The sequence below is a fragment of the Syngnathus scovelli genome, chromosome 6 (genome assembly GCF_024217435.2).
Source record: "Syngnathus scovelli strain Florida chromosome 6, RoL_Ssco_1.2, whole genome shotgun sequence".
NCBI classification, from domain to species: domain Eukaryota; kingdom Metazoa; phylum Chordata; class Actinopteri; order Syngnathiformes; family Syngnathidae; genus Syngnathus; species Syngnathus scovelli.
In genome coordinates this window covers 1694246-1714128 of record NC_090852.1, presented here as the reverse complement: position 1 = coordinate 1714128, position 19883 = coordinate 1694246, and the positions used below count along the sequence as shown (strand labels likewise).

Sequence of the window (19883 nt, the reverse complement as noted above, 5' to 3'; positions counted from 1 at the left end):
CCTCCGTGAATGGAAGTCGGGGGCCGGTGCTCGGCCCGGTGGCTGTCCGGGGACGGTGGATGGGGTTCAGACATGGCTTTTACGTACGCCCGGCCCTATTCTATGGAGCTCTCTTCCACCTCCGTGGCTGGAAGTGCCCCCTCCGGGGATGGAAGTCCACGCCGCCACACGCCTGGAAGTGCACGCCGGTGCTTGGGGCCGTGTGGCGGTGAACTATTTATGTTATAGTTATTTGATATATTTTATTTCGTGTACCAACTTGTATATGTTTTTATCGTTACAGTTCAGTAGTTGTTGGCTTGTTGAACTCTTGTTTTGTTAAATAAAGAGCCGTTTACCAAACCCACGTCTTTCCTTGTACTTTGTTAACGCTACAATATAATTATATACTAGATCTGTGGAATAACGACGAGGCTGACGTCAAGGCGCACGCACGAGGTTGTTGACAAAAGACGAGGAATTTGATCGATGGATTTAATGATTTGGAGTGACACGGATGGGTTGATAATATTGCTTATATAAAAGTTATTTGATATATAATTTATATATCGTTATATGGGCCTGTGGAATATTTTGAAGTGCAAGCGCCGTCAGCGGCGCGCACCCGGTCGGCATTGTTGACATAAAGGACGATCGATGGATTTAATGATTTGGAGTGACACAAATGGTTTGATAATATTATTGCTTATATAATAGTTAATTGATATATAATTTATATATCGATATATGGGCCTGTGGAATATTTTAAAGTCCAACCGCCGTCAGCGGTTGACATAAAGGACGATTGATGGATTTAATGAATTGGAGTGACACAGATGGTTTTATAAACGTGTTATTTACGTAATAGTTATTTGAATAACTCTGAATGTTACGTCAGGCCCGTTCTCAGCTCTTCGTTTGTGTTCATGTCACGTTAGCATACCGTATCGTTTAGCCAGTTGTTGCTCGTTCATGTCCGTTCTTGGTGTTGGATTTTGCTGAATAAATTAACCCCAAAATGCGACATACTCCGGAGCGACATATGTTTTTTTTCACGTTATTGTGCATTTTATGGCTAATGCGACCTATATTCCGCATTCCGACTTTTAGTCCGAAAAATATGGTGTGTGTGTGTGTATATATATATATATATATATATATATATATATATATATATATATATATATATATATATACACACAGTGGGGGAAATAAGTATTTGACCCCATGCTGATTTTGCAGGTTTGCCCACTTGCAAAGAATGCAACAATCTATAATTTTAATCATATGTACATTCTAACAGTGAAAGACAGTGAAAGACGGAATCCCAAAGAAAATTCCAGAAAATCACATCATATGAATTTATAAAAATTGATAACCGTCTGATGAGGAAAAACAAGTATTTGAACCCCAGGACAAACAGCATGTTAATATTTCGTAGAAAAGCCATTATTGGCCAGCACAGATGTGAAACGGTTTTTATCGTTGGTGACAAGCTTTGTGCACATTTCGGCAGGGATGTCAAAGTCAAAGTCAGCTTTATTGTCAATTTCTCCACATGCCAAAGACACACAAAGAAACCGAAATTTCGTTCCTCGGTGCGGGCTTGTAGTCTGTGATGGTCTGAATGCCCCGCCAAAGGCTACGTGCGTCCTTGCTGTCCTTGAAGTGGGTGGAGACCTTGCACGAGAATGCCTTCTTCGCTTCTTTAATGCCTTGGGACAGGTCGGCCCTCGCTGTCCTCAAGCCAGCCTCATCCCCCGCTCTGAAAGCCTTGTCCCTGGCCCTCAACAGTCTGAGGACAGCCCCCGTCAGCCACGGCTTCCAGTTCGCGCGAGTGACGACGGATTTCGAGCAAGTCACATCATCGATGCACTTCGTGATGTAAGAGGTAACAGAGTCAGTATACTCCTCTATGTCCGTCCAATCATTGTAGGTGGCTGCCTGCTTAAACAAGTCCCAGTCAGTGGTGTCGAAGCAGTCACGAAGTGCATCGGAGGCACCCTCAGGCCACACTCGAACCTGCCTCCGAACCGGCCTGGATGCCTTTACCAATTGTCTGTATGCGGGCAAAAGCAAAACGGTGAGATGGTCAGAAAGCCCCAGATGGGGGAGGGGGGTGGCTTTGAAAGCTCCCTTTTGCGCCGAGTAGAGCTGTCTCCACGTGTCGGAAAAGGAACATGCTGGTGAAACCTCGGGAAAACAGACTTCAGGTTGGCATGATTGAAGTCTCCAGCGAAGATGGTGAAACCGTCAGGGTGCGCTGTTTGCTGTTCACTGACAGCCTGGTACAGTTCACCAAGCGCCGCGATCCTGTCGCCTTCGATGTTGGAAGGCGGGATGTATACCGCGACTAGCAGAATCGCGGTAAATTCCCTCGGCAGATAAAAAGGACGGCACTTAATGATCACAAACTCCACAAGCGGCGAGCAGTGCTTACATACCACCACAGAGTCCCGGCACCATTCTTCTCGGATGTAGACCCATATTCCACCTCCACGCGACTTTCCCCCTCGTACAATGGCACGGTCCGCCCGATAGCACGCTAGCCGCTCCAGATGCACTGCAGAGTCCGGAATGTTGTCACTCAACCAGGTCTCGGTGAACACGAGCACACAGCAGTTCCGCATCGTCCGGTTCGTAGACCTCAGCAGGCGAACGTAATCCATTTTGTTGTCCAGCGATCGAACATTCGCCAGAAGAATGGAGGGCACCGCCGGGCAAGCTGGGTTGGCCGCCAGCCTGGCCCGGACGCCTCCGCGCTTGCCCCTCTTCTGCCTCCTCGCACACCGTTTCCGACGGCTCCCAACCGGGGGAGGAATAGCGGGTGAGGTCGGCGACGTTTCAGGACGTAGCAGTCCGAGCGCCTTTAATGTCGACGCTTCAAAGTCCAGAACGCCGCAAAACCCACTTCTGCCGATGTCAAGCAGAACCTGCCTGCTGTACTTGTAGCACGGACGAGACGAACACACAAGACTGTCGGACGAACACTCATTAGACGAACAAATCACCGTACTGACGGGACAGAGAGTGGCCGCTGCGTGTGCACGCGCCGCCATCATGTTGGCCCACTCCTCCCTGCAGACAGCCTCCAAATAATTCAGGTTCCGAGGTTGTCGCCTGGCAACTCGAATTTTAAGCTCCCTCCAAAGATTTTCAATTGGATTCAGGTCTGGAGACTGGCTAGGCCACTCCAGAACCTTGATGTGCTTCTTCTTCAGCCACTCTTTTGTTGCTTTGGCGGTGTGCTTAGGATCGTTGTCGTGCTGAAACACCCATCCTCGACCCATCTTCAGCTCTCTCACTGAGGGAAGGAGATGTTGGTCCAGAATTCTATGATACATGGCCCCGTCCATCCTCCCCTCAATACGATGGAGTTGTCCCGTCCCCTTGGCTGAAAAGCACCCCCAAAGCATGATGTTGCCACCACCATGCTTGACGGGGGGGATGGTGTTCTTTGGGTTGTACTCGGTGTTCTTTGCCCTCCAAACACGACGAGTTGAGTTGAGGCCAAAAAGTTCTATTTTGGTCTCATCTGACCACATCACCTTATTCCAGGCCTCTTGTGAGTCATCCAGGTGCTGAATGGCGAACTTTATGCGGGCCTGTACATGTTTCTTCTTGAGCAGGGGGACATTGCGTGCGCGGCAGGACTTCAATCCATGACAGCATAGTGTGTTACCAACCATTTCTTTTGTAACTGTGGTCCCAGCTGCCTTCAGTTGATTCATCAGTTCCCCCCTTGTGATTTTGGGATGATTCCTCACCATTCGCATGATCAGGGATGTTAGAGTTGTGCACACTCCAACTTATTTTGCAAGAACCAAACAGGAGACAAGTAAGTCCTCTTAAGCACCTGCAGGTGGAGAGTCCATTCGTCGCTGTCTGAGCAGCGATGATCGAATGAAGTCTGACCCAGGCCTCTTGCAGGAGCATTTTTATTGAGAGAAACAGAGTGGGGGTTGAGAGTGGGCGTGAGAGCAAACAGGATGGGGCCGAAGGCCCTGGTCTGCTGATCAAAGCACAGCAGGGGGTCTTTCACGATGTTGTGTAAACAAAACAACTTTGATTGCTTCCTCTGCAGCTAGTCAATCAGGACAAAAGATCTTAGCACTTTTGTTAAGACAGGACAGGCGAGGGTAATTATTACAGGTTACATTCCAACATAATCCTACGATAAAGATAACCTGGAAAACCCTAACAAGGGAGACCCCACGAGGTGAGATCTTGTGTGGAGGCCCAGACCGAGGGAGGTTGGCGGTGGTGTGGTGCTTCTTCCATTTCCTGATAACTGCACCGACAGTTGATCTTTTCTCTCCAAGTTGCTTTCCGATTCTCTTGTAGCCCATCCCAGCCTTGTGCAGATCAACAATCTTGTCCCTGATGTCCGTAGAAAGCTCTTTGGTCTTGCCCATGGTGGTGATGTTGGATGCTGGTTGTTTGGGTGTTGACAGGTGTCTTTTATACAGGTAACGAGGTGAGGCAGGTGTATTTGATGTAGATAATTGGTTGGGATTGGGGCTGTGTCTTAAAGAAAGACTAACTGGCTTGTAGGAGCCAGAATACTTGCTGTTTGTCCAGGGGTTCAAATACTTGTTTTTTCTCATCAGACGGTTATCAATTTTTATAAATTCATATGATGTGAATTTTTGGAATTTTCTTTGGGATTCTGTCTCTCACTGTTAGAATGTACATATGATTAAAATAGTAGATCGTTGCATTCTTTGTAAGTGGGCAAACCTGCAAAATCAGCAAGGGGTCAAATACTTATTTCCCACACTGTATATATATATATATATATATATATATATATAAGTAAAGTAGTCAGGGGTCTGGGGGGGGGCGATGATTATCGCCCCCCCAGACCCCTGGCTACTTTTCTGTGTTTTTTCACATTTGCCATTCTCTGCCCTGCTAACCGGTTGACCACTTGGCACAATACACCTGTGCAAAGTTTAAATGAGCGTTAACTGATATTCTTTCCCCTTGTTACCCCCCCCCCCCAAAAAAAAAAAAAGACAAGTTGTCTGGTTGGGGGTTTGGGTCATGGGATGTCTTTGTCATCTGTGAGCCTGTGAAACCCTTTGAGACTTTTTTGTGTGTACTGTAAAATCCTGTGAATGACACACACCTGTGTATTTTTACACCGACCCCCCACAATCACCCTTGAAAAGCATTTTTTTCCCTGTACTTGTGTGTAATATTGGTGATTTGCTGGTATAGTTTATTGTCAGAGTGAATAATATGAATTACCAAAGATTCAAAACATACCAGTAATGTGTAAATGTTTTTAAATCCAGGTTTTCCCAGATTTGATTTAGTTAGGCCTTCTTAAAATCATGTTTTACCAAATTTTGTTCTTACACTGTATGCTAATTTGACCTATTTTTACATTCACACATGGTATGAGAATCACATTGAATTACCTTGTGTATGAAATAGCCTATAAATCAGTGATTCACAAGTGTGGGCATATTAGTGTTCTGTGAGGGCTCTTAAAATGTACCACTGGAAATCCTCAAAGTTCAAAGTCTTCTCGACTCTAAAAACAATATTTATTATCAATATTGAAACTTGGGGTGAACATTTTCACGAGCGCACAGTCCCATAGCTGAGGTCCCCTCGGCAGTCACAACTGACCATCAGCCGTGACCTTAGGCGTGACCCGCTTCAGAGGCCGCCGGAGTGCTCGGACGCAGGAGAATGATGATGATCGGATGGAAGGATGGACTGATCTGTGTCTGGGTCGGAACACCCACTTCTAATGTATAATTAATTATCTGATTCCTTGGTAAGCAGACAAAATTTACCTTTCTGCTCACCTTATGTTTGGGCCCAGTTGACTGTTGAAATATCCACAAGAGCCGAGTCAAAGAAAATAGAACAGCAAGCATAAGCCCGCAGGGTTTTGACACCAATTAAAAAGTTATTGGGAAACCTTAGCCTGGTTCTTTTATCTTTAATGCTGCTATGCTAATAGTAACCATCAGACGATTCCTTCTTCTCAGTTGAACTATTTAATGGATGCCAGAAAGATCAAGACACGTTCGTGAAGCCTTTTCTGCGAGGTTGCGGAAGAAATTCAAACCCCCACCTCCAGTATTCCTACTCTTATACTCCTGGCCCACCACTCTGCCTAGCCCATGTGACAATGTGTAGTTCGACAGCCGTAACTGAAATCAACTAAGCATACCAAGGGTATCATAGATCAACTGGTCCCAAAACGTATGCGGGTATCTCTACTTAGGCCCACTTTAACTTATGAAAACATCACAAAACAATCAGCCTTCCCATGGCCGATTTAAAAAAGCAAGAAATGAGCAGCCAATGTGCAGTTTAGGAGCCGTTTCTGTCACATCTGTCTGTTTCCTTTGCAAACACAAAGAGGCTTTTTTTAAGATCAATTATTCATATGTTGTTGGATATTATACTAAAATCTGTAAGGGTTCATTTGAATTACATGGTGCTTCGGTTCAGAAGTCGAAAATTGGTCCGTAAGTAGATGAAAAAAAAATCACGAGGCTCCGGTTCATATCTCGAAAAGTTTGAAAAGTTTGTAATTATAAGCATTTGTAAGTAGAGGTACCACTGCATTTTTGTCCATATCTGTTTAATGGTTTCTTTTTCAAAATAATAGCTGAACCACACTTCAAATATGTTCATTGTTAGGGTTTTCCAGGTTATCTTTATCGTAGGATTATGTTGGAATGTAGACTATAATGATTAAATCAATCTTGTCTTGCCCTCACAATGCAGAGTAAGATGAAGTGGTTGCTTCCTCTGCTTGATTGACCAGCTGCAGGGGAAGCAATCAAAGTTGTTCTGTTTCCCACAACAGTGTAAAACACCCCCTGCTCTGATCTTATCAGAGGCCGGGGGTTCACCAAACCTGTCCACTCTCACCCCCACTCTGTTCCTCCTAATAAATATGCCCTTGCAGGGAGGAGACTTTCAGACTTCATTCTGGAGCGAGTGAACTCTCCACCTGCAGGTGTCTAAAGGAACTTGCTTGTCTCCCGTGTGGTTCTTGCAAAATAAGTTGGAGTGAGCAAATCTCTAACATTCATTGTTTATTTTTCTATTTTCCTTTCATCAACAGAGGTACCAACAATTTGTCCATGTGCACAGCTCACAAAAAACACAGCTTCTTAAAATGTATTCTTTCATGACTCTCATGTATCGTGCGAACCTCACAAGCTTCCCTTTCTCTGTTTTTGCAGATTGCTACACCTGCAAAGAGGTCCGTTCTTTTGTAGAGAATAAGACACCAGGAAAGAGCCTTTCCATGGACTTTCTGCAGTACAATCACAAAGCTCTGAGTCGAATCTACCCAAAAGGCCAGCGTGTGGAGTCGTCCAACTATGACCCTTACCCACTATGGGCAGTTGGCTGTCACATGGTGGCTCTTAACTTTCAGACGGCAGGTACTAACCATCTGGGTTGAGCTACAAATGCGATCATTTTAGAGTTGTGTTTAAAGACCTTTTCAGAACCAAGATATACTGACATGTCAGATATAAAGCAATAATCAACCACACCTTACAGGAACCTCTGAGGATAATTTTTTTAAATAAATTTTCATCATGGTGCCAGTCAGTCCTGGGCCTGGGACACTCTCCAGAGGCTTTTCCATTGTGTTCTATTTTGATCCAGGCTTTTGAGCATCCTTGCGTTTTATGGATCTTGTCGCTTCGTGCTTGACAACTGTTCTGTTGTTTGGCACTTGTCCCAGTCTCCTGTCACCCTTGCATCTGCACTGGTGTGCAACCAACATCCAGAACCTTCAGCTGTAGAAACAAGAAGGCTCCACTGATGGGATTGGCCTGGTGATTGCTGGGTCCCTAGCAAATAACCCCTCAGTCTTAGGCCCCTATCCCACGGAGTGGTGAACAATTGTGAGTGTTTTCTAAGGCAGCGAATGTTGCACTCATGTCAGAGTTTGTTCGGGTTCGTACAAGGTCGCAAATATTCCCAAAACATTCGCCAGACGTGCAACAATTTTTGTGATTTTTCTTGTCGCAAATTTTACACATATTTGACATTCATCGGAATGACAAGTATAGGCGAATGTTTAGCAAATATCTGCCGACTGTTTGGCGAACCTTTACAACCTGAAACAAACCCTGAGAAACCTTGTTGAGAATGCAACATTCGCTTGCAATTGCTCGCCGCTCATTAGAATCCCTGACTTTGCATTTCTTCTTAATAATATAGACCTGGGCGTAAACCAGTAACTCCGCTTTCCTCTCCAAGTTTTTACCACGTGACTGTAATTACAATTCCCCAAACATATTGGGCAGAGGAGACTGTTTTTTAAAAATGTGAAACGTAAGCAGCTGTTTCTAGTAGTTAATTTAAATAGCTTTTGTCAGGAACGAGGCAAGGCAACCAAGTGCAACTGTCACGGAAGGAATGGAGCCAGGGTGACCAAATCCAGCTTGGACCAGGGTTTATTGAGGAAGAAGGGAGTTGGAGGGGAGGATGAAGGGGAACCGACAGAGACACAGGTGGGATAGAGACTCACATCCAGCAGACAGACAGACAGAAGTCCATTGGACACCGGAACAGATTCTGACCGTGAGCCTCCAGACAAGACCGGGGGGAAACAGACAAGCAGGACAGGTACACTAGGCACGGACACCTCCAGACAAGACCGGGGGAAAACAGACAAGCAGGACAGGTATACTAGGCGCGGACACGGACGGGAAGCAACAGAAACAGACAAAGACTAAACAGGACAGACAGACGAGCGACTAAAACGACGAGAGACGAGAACAATCCGACAGGGTAGTGAGAGGCAGACAGGATTTAAATACAAGACAGGTAACGAGAGGCAGGTGTCTGTAATTGATGTGTGAGTAGACACAGGAGGGGAGAGACGAGTACTCAGAGACGCAGACAGAAACCATGACAAAATATAGAGAGACACAAGGAAATGACCGGGAACGAGTCGTGACAGCAACACGAACCATAATTTATTTGATAAGGGGAAAAGAGAATGTAACGGGCAGCAGATCAGTTCGAATCGCAGTCAACAGTGCGAACCAATGGACCGTGGTTGTGAATCGTTAAAACAAAACAGGCAAACGTGTGAGCAGGGTCCTGGGCACTCAGTCCGGGCAGATGGCCTAACTAAAACAAACGGTTGTATTGTATCGCTATCAGCCAATCACACTCATGGATGATCAGAATTGATATCGCCATTGTTAAATCCTGATCGTAACATGCAAAATGTGCATTTTCGTAACAACATTTTGGCGAATTTTATGATTTTTTTGTAGCGTTTCCATTTTGATTTATTTTCCACAATTCTTGAAAATTCTAATTAAAATAGATAGAGGGAATGCCTGTGACCACCTCAGGTGGCACTGCATTAAAAATTGCCATCACAGTGTTAATGATGTTGTTACGTTGGCTCAGTAAACATTGTTAACATGGTTCATCCCTACATACACAAATGCAAATTAAAACCATCCATCCTTCCATCTTCTTCCGCTTATCCGGGGTCGGGTCGCGGGGGCAGCAGCTTTAGGAGGGACTCCCAGACTTCCCAAGATGTTCCCAGGCCAGCTGAGAGACATAGTCTCTCCAGCGCGTCCTGGGTCGTCCATGGGGTCTCCTACCGGTGGGACATGGCCAGAACACCTCCCCAGGGAGGCGTCCAGGAGGCATCCTGATGAGATGCCCGAGCCACCTCATCTGGCTCCTCTAGACGTGGAGGAGCAGCGACTCTACACCGAGTCTCTCCCGGATGACCAAGCTTCTCACCCTATCTCTAAGGGAGAGCCCGGACATCCTGCGGAGGAAACTCATTTCGGCCGCTTGTATCCGGGATCTCGTTCTTTCGGTCACGACCCATAGCTCGTGGCCATAGGTGAGGGTGGGAGTGTAAATCGACCGCTAAATTAAGAGCTTTGCCTTTTGGCTCAGCTCTCCCTTTAACACGACGGACCGGTACAGAGTCCGCATTACTGCCGACGCCAATCGTGAACAAGACCCCAAGATACTTGAACTCCTCCACTTGGGGCAGGATCTCATCCCCGATCTGGAGAGGGCATTCCACCCTTTTCCAACTGAGGACCATGGACTCGGATTTGGAGTTGCTGACCACTTCACGGTCGGCTGCGAACCGCTCCAGTGGGAGCTGGAGATCACGGCTTGAAGAAGCCAACAGAACCACGTCGTCTGCAAAAAGCAGAGAGGTCCCCAAACCGGCCACCCTCAACGCCTCGGCTGCGCCTAGAAATTCTGTCCATAACAATTATGAACAGAATCGGTGACAAAGGGCAGCCTTGGCGGAGTCCAACCCTCACTGGGAACGAATCCGACTTACTGCCGGAAATGCGGACCAAACTCTGGCATCGGTGATACAGGAACCGAACCGCCCTTATCAGTTGGCTCGGCACCCCTTACTCCCGAAGCACCCTCCACAGAACCTCCCGAGGGACACGGTTCGAACACCTTCTCCAAGTCCACAAAACACTTGTGGACTAGTTGGGCGAACTCCCATGCCCCCTTGAGGATCCTGCCGAGGGTGTAGAGCTGGTCCATTGTTCCACGGCCAGGACGAAAGCCAAACTGCTCCTCCTGTATCCAAGGTTCGACCTCCCGACGGACCCTCCTCTCCAGCACCCCTGAATAGACCTTACCAGGGAGGCTGAGGAGTGTGATTCCCCTGTAATTGGAACACACTCTCCGGTCCCCCTTCTTAAAGAGGGGAACCACCACCCCAGTCTGCCATTCCAGAGGCACTGTCCCCGATGTCCACGCAATGTTGTAGAGGCGTGTCAGCCAGGACAGCCCCACAATATCCAGAGCCTTTAAGAACCGGAAGTCATTCTCCATGGCCTCGCCAAACTCCTCCCACACCCGGGTTTTATCCTCAGCAATCGCCGGAGCTACGTTCCGCTTGGCCATCCGGTACCTGTCGGCTGCCTCCGGAGTCCCACAGGCCAAAACGGCCTGCTAGGACTCCTTCTTCAGCTTGACGGCATCCCTTACCGCCAGTGGCCACCGGCAGGTTCGGGGATTGCCGCCACGACAGGCACCGACTGCCTTACGGCCACAGCTCCGGTCGGCTGCCTCAACAATGGAGACACGGAACATGGTCCACTCGGACTCAATGTCCCCTGCCTCCCCCAAGACGTGGGAAAAGCTCTGCCGGAGGTGGGAGTTGAAGCTCTTCCTGACAGGGGATTCTGCCAGACGTTCCCTGCAGACCCTCACAGAGCGTTTGGGTCTGCCAGGTCAAACCGGCATCTTCCCCTACCATCGGAGCCAACCCACCACCAGGTGGTGATCAGTTGACAGCTCCGCCCCTCTCTTCACCCGAGTGTCCAGAACATGTGGCCGCAAATCCGATGACACGACTACGAAATCGATCATCGAACTGCAGCCTAGGGTGTCCTGGTGCCAAGTGCACACATGGACACCCTTATGCTTGAACATGGTGTTCATTATTGACAATCCGTGTCGAGCACAGAATTCCAATAATAGAACACCGCTCGGGTGCAGATCCGGGGGGCCGTTCCTCCCAATCACGCCCTTCCAGGTCTCACTGTTATTGCCCACGTGAGCATTGAAGTCACCCAGTAGAACAATGGAGTCCCCAGAAGGAGCGCTCTCCAGCACCTCCTCCAGGGACTCCAAGAAGGGTGGGTACTCTGAGCTGCCGTTTGGTGCATAGACACAAACAACAGTCAGGACCTGTCCCCCCACCCGAAGGCGGAGGGAGGCTACCCTGTTGTTCACCGGGTTGAACCCTAATGTGCAGGCGCCCAGCCGGGGGGCAATAAGTATACCCACACCTGCTCGACGCCTCTCACCGTGGGCAACTCCAGAGTGGAAGAGAGTCCAGCCCCTCTCGAGAGGGCTTGTACCGGAACCCAAACTGTGTGTGGAGGCAAGTCCGACTATATCTAGTCTGAACTTTTCTGCCTCGCACACCAGCTCGGGCTCCTTTCCAGCCAGAGAGGTGACATTCCATGTCCCAAGAGCCAGCTTCTGCAGCCGGGGATCGGACCGCCAAGGTCCCTGCCTTTGGCCGCCGCCCAACTCACAATGCACCCGACCCCTTTGGCCCCTCCCACAGGTGGTGAGCCCATGGAAAGGGGGACCCACGTTTCCTTTTCTGGCTGTGCCCGGCCGGGCCCCATGGGCGAAGGCCCGGCCACCAGACGCTCGTGTTCGAGCCCCACCTCCAGGCCTGGCCAAATTAAAACCCTACGATGCTAAGCAAAAGCCATTGCCTTTTTCAACCACACCCAGAAGTGCCGGCGTCTTTAGGCCTAACCCAGACATGGGCAAAGTACGGCCCGCGGGGCCATTTAATCCAGCTCGCCAACCCTAAATATATGGTATTATTAAACATGTTTTTTGGTCATTTTCCATGCAATGACTGCGTTTCCCCAGTTGATGGGGAACCGCCGCCCGCGCATTTACTACCGGAAGCCGTGTCAGAAAGCTCTGTGCGCACTCTCTAGTGCGTGTACGTACTCAGTAGTACGGACACGCCGCTCTTCGTGCTCTATTTCTATCAGTGCCGAATTTAGGGCTGTGACATCAGCATTCTCGTAATTTGCGCGCTGAGCTCTCAGATACAGTTTTACGCTGAAGCCACCCACAAACCTTTCCCTGGAATCCTTCCATTAAAATGAGTGGCCCAAGGAAAAGAAAGATGGACACTGAGTGCCGAGTGTTTAAAACAGAGTGGACAATTTGGCTCATTCTTCGCGACGTGAATTTCAGCCACATGAACAGCAACATCAACCCGTCACAGATCTAGGTTAACGGACCAACACCTTGGCTCTATCCTAAGAATTGCCACAACAATTTTTAATCCAGACTATGATGCACGAGCAAAAAAAGGGAGACCAACAACACTGTTCCCACTGAAAATAAAGGGGAGTTTCTCAAGTTTGTTGTAAAAAAAATGCATTTTGAATATAATTTGTACAAATAGCAGGGATTGAAACTAGTGACCATTCTCATTTTCAAACAATGCAGGATGCTCAAGGACATTGATGCACCACCTGTTTGCGACTAATCTTATTTTTTTAAATTCTTGAGGCCGACTTTAAGAAAGTGCTTCCAGTTTCCTCACCTATGTCACCAGGAGTTTGAGTTAAAGCTCTGCTCTAATTTTCAGATATTCGTTACACTGTTGCCATTTTGATTTATTTATTACTTTATTTAGATGTATTCTTTCAGTGATTCTTCAAGATGATGTATTTGGTCACAATGTTTGCCGTTTGATGTGAATTCGCCTCATAAGATAAACATCTTTCATAAATCTGACCTGCAGGTGCTGAAGTGATGTAAACTGTTATTCATAATAACAGTGTCGTATTTAATGAGAATCACTGATAGCAGTTTTTTGGCGAAATATTTTTTTCATGCTGTTGATAAATGCATTTGTTTTCAAAAAGTTTTTTTTTTAATATCCATGCTTTACTACCTACTAAAGGCCAAAACCTTTTATGCAATGACCTTTACATGTCGTTTATATTACTTCACACAAACACTACATCCATCTGCTCCTGGTTTGGCCCCCCGATCAAAATTTAGAACCCAACTCGGCCCGCAAGTCAAAAGGTTTGCCCACCCCTGGCCTAAACTCAATCTGAGATTGATTAATACAAAGAGAAAACTATGTGCAGTGGTCTGATGAATCTACATTCCACTTCATTAGTACAAATGTGCTAAGTGTGCTGGTGATAGTCCTTGCTTGCAGCCAGCGGTGTGACGTGACTAAAAATGGGAAATATGAATTTTTGTCTTTGAGAGGCACCAGAACTTAGTATAGTGTCCGGAACAAGACAAAATATGCTAGTATAGTCTCCGGAGCAAGACAAAATATGCTTAACCCTTTGCGATAATGTGTGCACTGACAGTTTTGTCAGGGAACACCCCGATTTCAAGGTGGCTCCACTCAGAGTGTGTTCATTTCATGATGGTGATCAAGTGACACAATTAAGTCTATCGGAGAATCTGTGCAGCAAGAAAAAAATGGTCAGCAGTGTGCCTTGTCTGACTTAAACACATGCTTAATACGTAAAGTCACCTGAAAATGGAAATAAATTACTCTATCATTGAATAAATATTCTATGATCATGTGTTCCCCCAGATAAATACATGCAGCTGAACCATGCCCTCTTCAGCTTGAACGGACACACTGGTTACGTTCTACAGCCAGAGCTCATGCGCTCTGATAGTTATGACCCTCACCAAGAGAAGAAAGTCGTCAAGTACAGCATCGCTATTAGGGTAGGTTGGATCACACGTACTGTAAATACATGCACTCAAATAAATAATCATTTATTTCTATCCATCAATCAAGCCACATACCGTATTTTTCGGACTAAAAGTCGCTCCAGAATCTACGTCGCATTAGCCATAAAATGCACAATAACGTGAAAAAAAACATATATAAGTCGCTCCGGAGTATAAGTCGCATTTTGGGGGCAATGTATTCGACAAAATCCAACACCAAGAACAGACATGAACAAGCAACAACAGGCTAAACGATAGGTATGCTAACATGACATAAACACAAACGAAGAGCTGAGAACGGGCCTGACGTTCAAATAACTATTACATAAATAACACGTTTATAAACCATCTGTGTCACTCCAATTCATTAAATCCATTGATCGTCCTTTATTTCAACAATGCCGGCCGGGTGCGCGCCGCTGACGGTGGTTGCACTTCAAAATATTCCACAGGCCCATATAACGATATATAAATTATATATCAAATAACTATTATATAAGCAATAATATTATCAAATCATCTGTGTCACTCCAAATCATTAAAACCATCGATCGTCCTTTATGTCAACAATGCCGGCCGGGTCCGCGCCGCTGACGGCGCTTGCACTTCAAAATATTCCACAGGCCCATATAACGATATATAAATTATATATCAAATAACTTATATAAGCAATAATATTATCAAAGCATCTGTGTCACTCCAAATCATTAAATCCATCGATCAAATTCCTCGTCCTTTGTCAACAACGCCGCGCGTGCGCCGCTGACGTCAGCCTCGTCGTTATTCCACAGATCTAGTATATAACTATATTGTAGCGTTAACAAAGTACCAGGAAAGACGTGGGTTTGGTAAACGGCTCTTTATTTAACAAAACAAGAGTTCAACAAGCCAACAACTACTGAACTGTAATGATAAAAACATATACAAGTTGCTACACGAAATAAAATATATCAAATAACTATAACATAAATAGTTCACCGCCACACCGCCCCAAGCACCTGAGTCGACTTCCAGGCGTGTGGCGGCGTGGACTTCCAGCCACGGAGATGGCACTTCCAGCCACGGAGATGGAAGAGAGCGCCATACAATAGGACCGGGCGTGCGTAAAAGCCATGTCTGAGCCCCATCCATCGTTCCCGGACAGCCACCGGGCCGAGTGCCGGCCCCCGACTTCCATCCACGGAGGTGAATGAGAGCTCCATAGAGTAGGACCGGGCGTGCGTAAAATCCATAATAGTTTTTCAAACCTTCTGTGTCACTCCAAATCATTAAATTCGTCAAACTCTTCGTCCTCCGTGTCACTTACAAACAAAGCCGCTCATGTTGCTGGTAGTACGTGGGACCCTTTGTCATCCCGTAATCAAATCTTTGTCCTTTATGTAAACAACCGCCGCGCCACTGACGTCATTTGAAATTCAAATTACAGTAATCCCTCGCTACATTGTGGTTTCACTTTTTTTTTTTTTTTTGAATTTTGAAAATTTGTGTAAAAATTCACATATAAGTCGCTCCTCAGTATAAGTCGCCCCCCACCCAAACTATGAAAAAAAACACGACTTATAGTCCGAAAAATACGGTACTCTTGTCTGAGTAAGCTGATCTAAGCAGTGATTCCGAAACTTTGTTGTCATTCTATTTTTATTTTTTATTATCCTCATTATTGTGTAATGAGCATTTATTGTGCTCATTATAGTATAATGAGCTTTTATTATGCTCATTATAGTCCCTCGAGGGAAAATTCAACTCACAATCCGTATATATGATGTACTGTATATATTATGTTGCACAATAGACACTTAACCATATCACACAAATGCAAGGGGCGATTCAGAATGAAAGAGCTGTGCAAAAAGTGCTGCACCTTTTGGTAATGGGGACGATGGCTTACTCAAAGGTACTTGAATGGTAGCCAGCAAGAAATCTCTCTAACGACAGGTCTCCATTTTTATATTATTGTACACAGTAGGACATGAACCCATGCCCTGCGACAAAGCTCAAGGTCTGACAGACTAAAGTTCTGAATGCTTTCCATCCAATACACCTAGCTCTCATCATGTCTCATTCGTGAGACGTAGTTCCTCCAGTAATGCTTTTTTTTTCCTCAGACATACTCAGAAAAACTCACACACCTGACTAAACTCACACTGGGCCATTAAAACCATGTCGGTCTTATACATCGGTCTTGGTCGCTCCTCCCATTTTTGTCCCCCGATGGAGTGCTCCTACAATGCTCTTTAACCATTTGGGCTTCAGCTTGTTTAGGTGTGCCATCACTTTTTTGTACTACAACATGGTGGTCATCCTCAGGCGAGCTTCCATAGTAGAAACTATACATTGCGCATTAGTAATGACTGTGGGGCGCAGCTCCTCACAGCATCCCCAATTCAACCCTTAATGCTGAGTGTCAAGCAGGGAGGCATCGGGTTCCATTTTTTTATCGTCTTTTTGGTATGACTCGGCCGGGGATCGAACCCACAGCCTCCCAGTCTCAGGGCGGACACTCATAGCACAAGACCACTGAGCTGGTAGTTATCGTTAATAACTGGAAAGAGCAGTGCTTTCATAATCATTTGACACAGACAAGTGGATTTTAAAAGTCTACATCTCATTAAATGTCAAGTTTGGAATTTAGCTCCTCACGAAGGCTTATTGAAAAAGGGAACCAAATGGATGTGATAACTGAAACTATTGTGATGATACTAGGTTTATTCCTGGGATAAATGATTCACAGCAATATGTGTAATGGTTGTATTGGATAAGCTGCAAAGTTAGGGGCTTGATTTGGACTACATTATGGGTCATTAACCTTCTAGAAATTTAGTGATACTTCTAAGGAATGAATTCATTCGAAGGGCTACCAATTTGATGCAGGCTTCAGAAAATATCATTTTCTCAAGTTACTGGTAGTTATAATGATGTGATTAATAGGTAATGATACTAATATCCGTCAAGATGAAAACCGTGAGAAAATTTTCTCACACAAACAATATTGGTACCTAGAAATAAGTCATTAGAATGAGTGTAATGCAATTACGTAGAAGCAGGTAATAAAAACTACCATTGACCATGAAGTTGTTGATATGTGTAGGAAAGCTTAAGATTGGAAAGAAATTGCAAAACAATATCAGATCTATAGACACGTTTAATGTCATGTCGAAATTTCCTACCTCTTTATACTATGGAAACAGGTAAAAGAAGTGAGAGTTAATGTAAAAAAGTAATAGTACACATCCACTGGATTCAGGATCTGGATAAAATTTAATGTGTAACCGTGGATGTCGCACATTGAGGTCTTGCTGGGGAAAGGAAGCAATAATGTAAAGTTTGGTCAATATCTGGTGACCCTATTTTGTGTCTGGTCTTGTATTTGGCAAAATAATCCCTCTCTCTACCTTAAATGGACAGCACCATGTTGGAACCGGAGTAACGTCATATAATTTACCTGCTACTGTATGGATAGCCAGATTGCTTGCCTGTGGATGGAAATCGTTTCTTTTTCACTAGGTGACTTTAATAAACCGCCACATGAGAGAAAATAAGTTCACTGTATGCCAGGCAGGCCGCTAAGCAAGCACTTTGACACTGCCACGTCCTCACCGCTGCTGCCAGCAGCATCTGCTTCCTTGTTCATCTTGAGATGTCAACAACATCCACACGGCCTGGGCAGTAGACATCACACGTTTCTAACAAATCAGAGTAATTCTCCTAATTTTGCAGCACCAATTTTGACGAAAGGTTCGTCACTGTGTCATTGAATAGCCGGCACATGAAAGAAAAAAAAAAAGCCGACTGCCTGCATGCTCATAGACGCCATGCAGCGCCACCACTTGTTTTCTTGTTCGGCATGCCTTGTGTTCTCTACTTTACCCGAATCTGAGTTATCCTCATAATTTTGTCAAAATTGAAAAAAATGTCTGTCAATCTGTCACTGATGACATTCTCTCTCTGTCACGAGTGGGGTTGACACGTTCAACGAGGACTTTGATTGATTTACAGGTTTAATGAAATGCTTTAACCTGTTTGAAGAAAGTGGGAACCTCTCAACCTTCATCATCACCATCTTAGCAGAGCAGAAGACACCTCATGCAAATGGGTTAACCCATTCTCATTGGATTGACAGTTTTCCCACCCTTTTGGAAAACAGTTAACACAGATGTCATTCAAGATGTAAAAACTTCATTGTTTTAGCTGTGGTTACAGAACAGAAACCATATGCTCCGAACTCTTAGAAACTCCCTGATCAGTATGCAATCACTAAAAGCACCTTTCTGACACTTGACAAAATTTTTCATTTTGCAATTAGTCTTCAGACCTGTGTTCTTTGCAAGCATGGATCAAGGAGGTATAAGGCAGATGAGGGGTAGAGTGAGAGGAAGAGGTAGAGGAATCAGAGGAAGAGGAGTCCGTGTGTGACGTGGATGTATAGCTGGAAGGGCTCAGAAGAAGAGACAGAAGCGTATCACACGTGGCTGGCTATCTCTTATACTCTTATAGTTTAGGCCTACTATAGATTTTTTTATTTTCCTAATTTCTCACACAGCAATAGATTTTATTTGTATTTCTATGTATTCTCTGTGTGAACATTTCATTTGTCAGCCACAGTCTGAAAAAAATAATGTAATCAATAAAATGTGCATCAAAGCATATTTGATTCTGGATGCATTTTTTGTAAGAGGACAAAGTTGACTACAAACGGCACTGGTATGTAAGCTACGTAGAGTCATAGGCTGCAATGACAAGCAATAGGTGCACTGATTCACACAAGTGCTGTATTTTGTTGCACATTGTGTAATGATTGATAAGTGACGCTCATACACTTGTGTCAAAGTTGAGTTGTTTGAAGGCAACATTTACACACGCACACACACACACACACACACACACACATACACACACACACACACACACACACACATACGCATGACCAAGCAGACGAGAGCCAACCTTGGTCATGCGTGTGACATACTATAAGTACGTTCTTGACCCCGACTGGCTTGACCAAATACAAAAAAAAAATTGGTTCAAAATTAATTCATGTCTTTTGCAGGTGATTGCTGCCAGACACCTGCCGAAGCTAGGCCGCTCAATTTCTAGTCCTTTTGTGGAGATTGAACTGTGCGGTCACACTGAAGTAAAGTCCAAGACCACTGTCTATCGTATGCAAGATAATTTTAACATCTTCATAACAACACAAACAAAATGTGACACAACACGAGTTCAATAATATCGAATGTCTGTCTTCTGCTGACCGTAGGAGATAACGGTCTGAACCCAGTGTGGAAAACTCAGCCTGTGTGCTTCAAGGTGTATGAGCCCGAGCTTACCTTTCTGCGCTTTGTAGTCAATGAGGAAGACATGTTTTCAGATCCGAACTTCCTCGCTCAGGCCACGTTTCCTGTCAAAGGTATATGTTCAGGTAAGAGTTTTGAGTTTTGAGTTTTTTCCTTGCCCTCTTGGGAGTTTAAGATCAGGGGATGTTTGAGAATATTTGCCATTTTTCACATGTCCTGAGTGTTGTTAGTCACCTAAATGTTGAACAGAGGCTGGGATTTACCGAAGTCAAATTCCTTGTTTGGCACGCTCAAACATGGCGAATAAAATCTCTTGAATCTTGAAGAACAAGCTGCACATCT

The 19883-nt window shown here is 45.3% G+C and overlaps 1 protein-coding gene across 4 annotated transcripts in view; it reads left to right on the top strand.

The window, feature by feature from the left end:
* The window catches only part of plcg2 (phospholipase C, gamma 2), a 134355-nt gene that overhangs the window by 98785 nt on the left and 15687 nt on the right, over positions 1 to 19883 (top strand). For 2 of the 4 annotated variants that reach the window (XM_049722934.2, XM_049722930.2), the window contains 4 exons: positions 7200 to 7403; positions 14105 to 14244; positions 19298 to 19406; positions 19505 to 19666. In XM_049722934.2, coding sequence (XP_049578891.1) covers positions 7200 to 7403; positions 14105 to 14244; positions 19298 to 19406; positions 19505 to 19666 — 615 coding nt within the window. Of the gene's footprint in view, positions 1 to 7199; positions 7404 to 14104; positions 14245 to 18246; positions 18897 to 19297; positions 19407 to 19504; positions 19667 to 19883 lie in introns of those variants that run through there. The other 2 variants (XM_049722936.2, XM_068650935.1) reach the window with 2 other exon arrangements.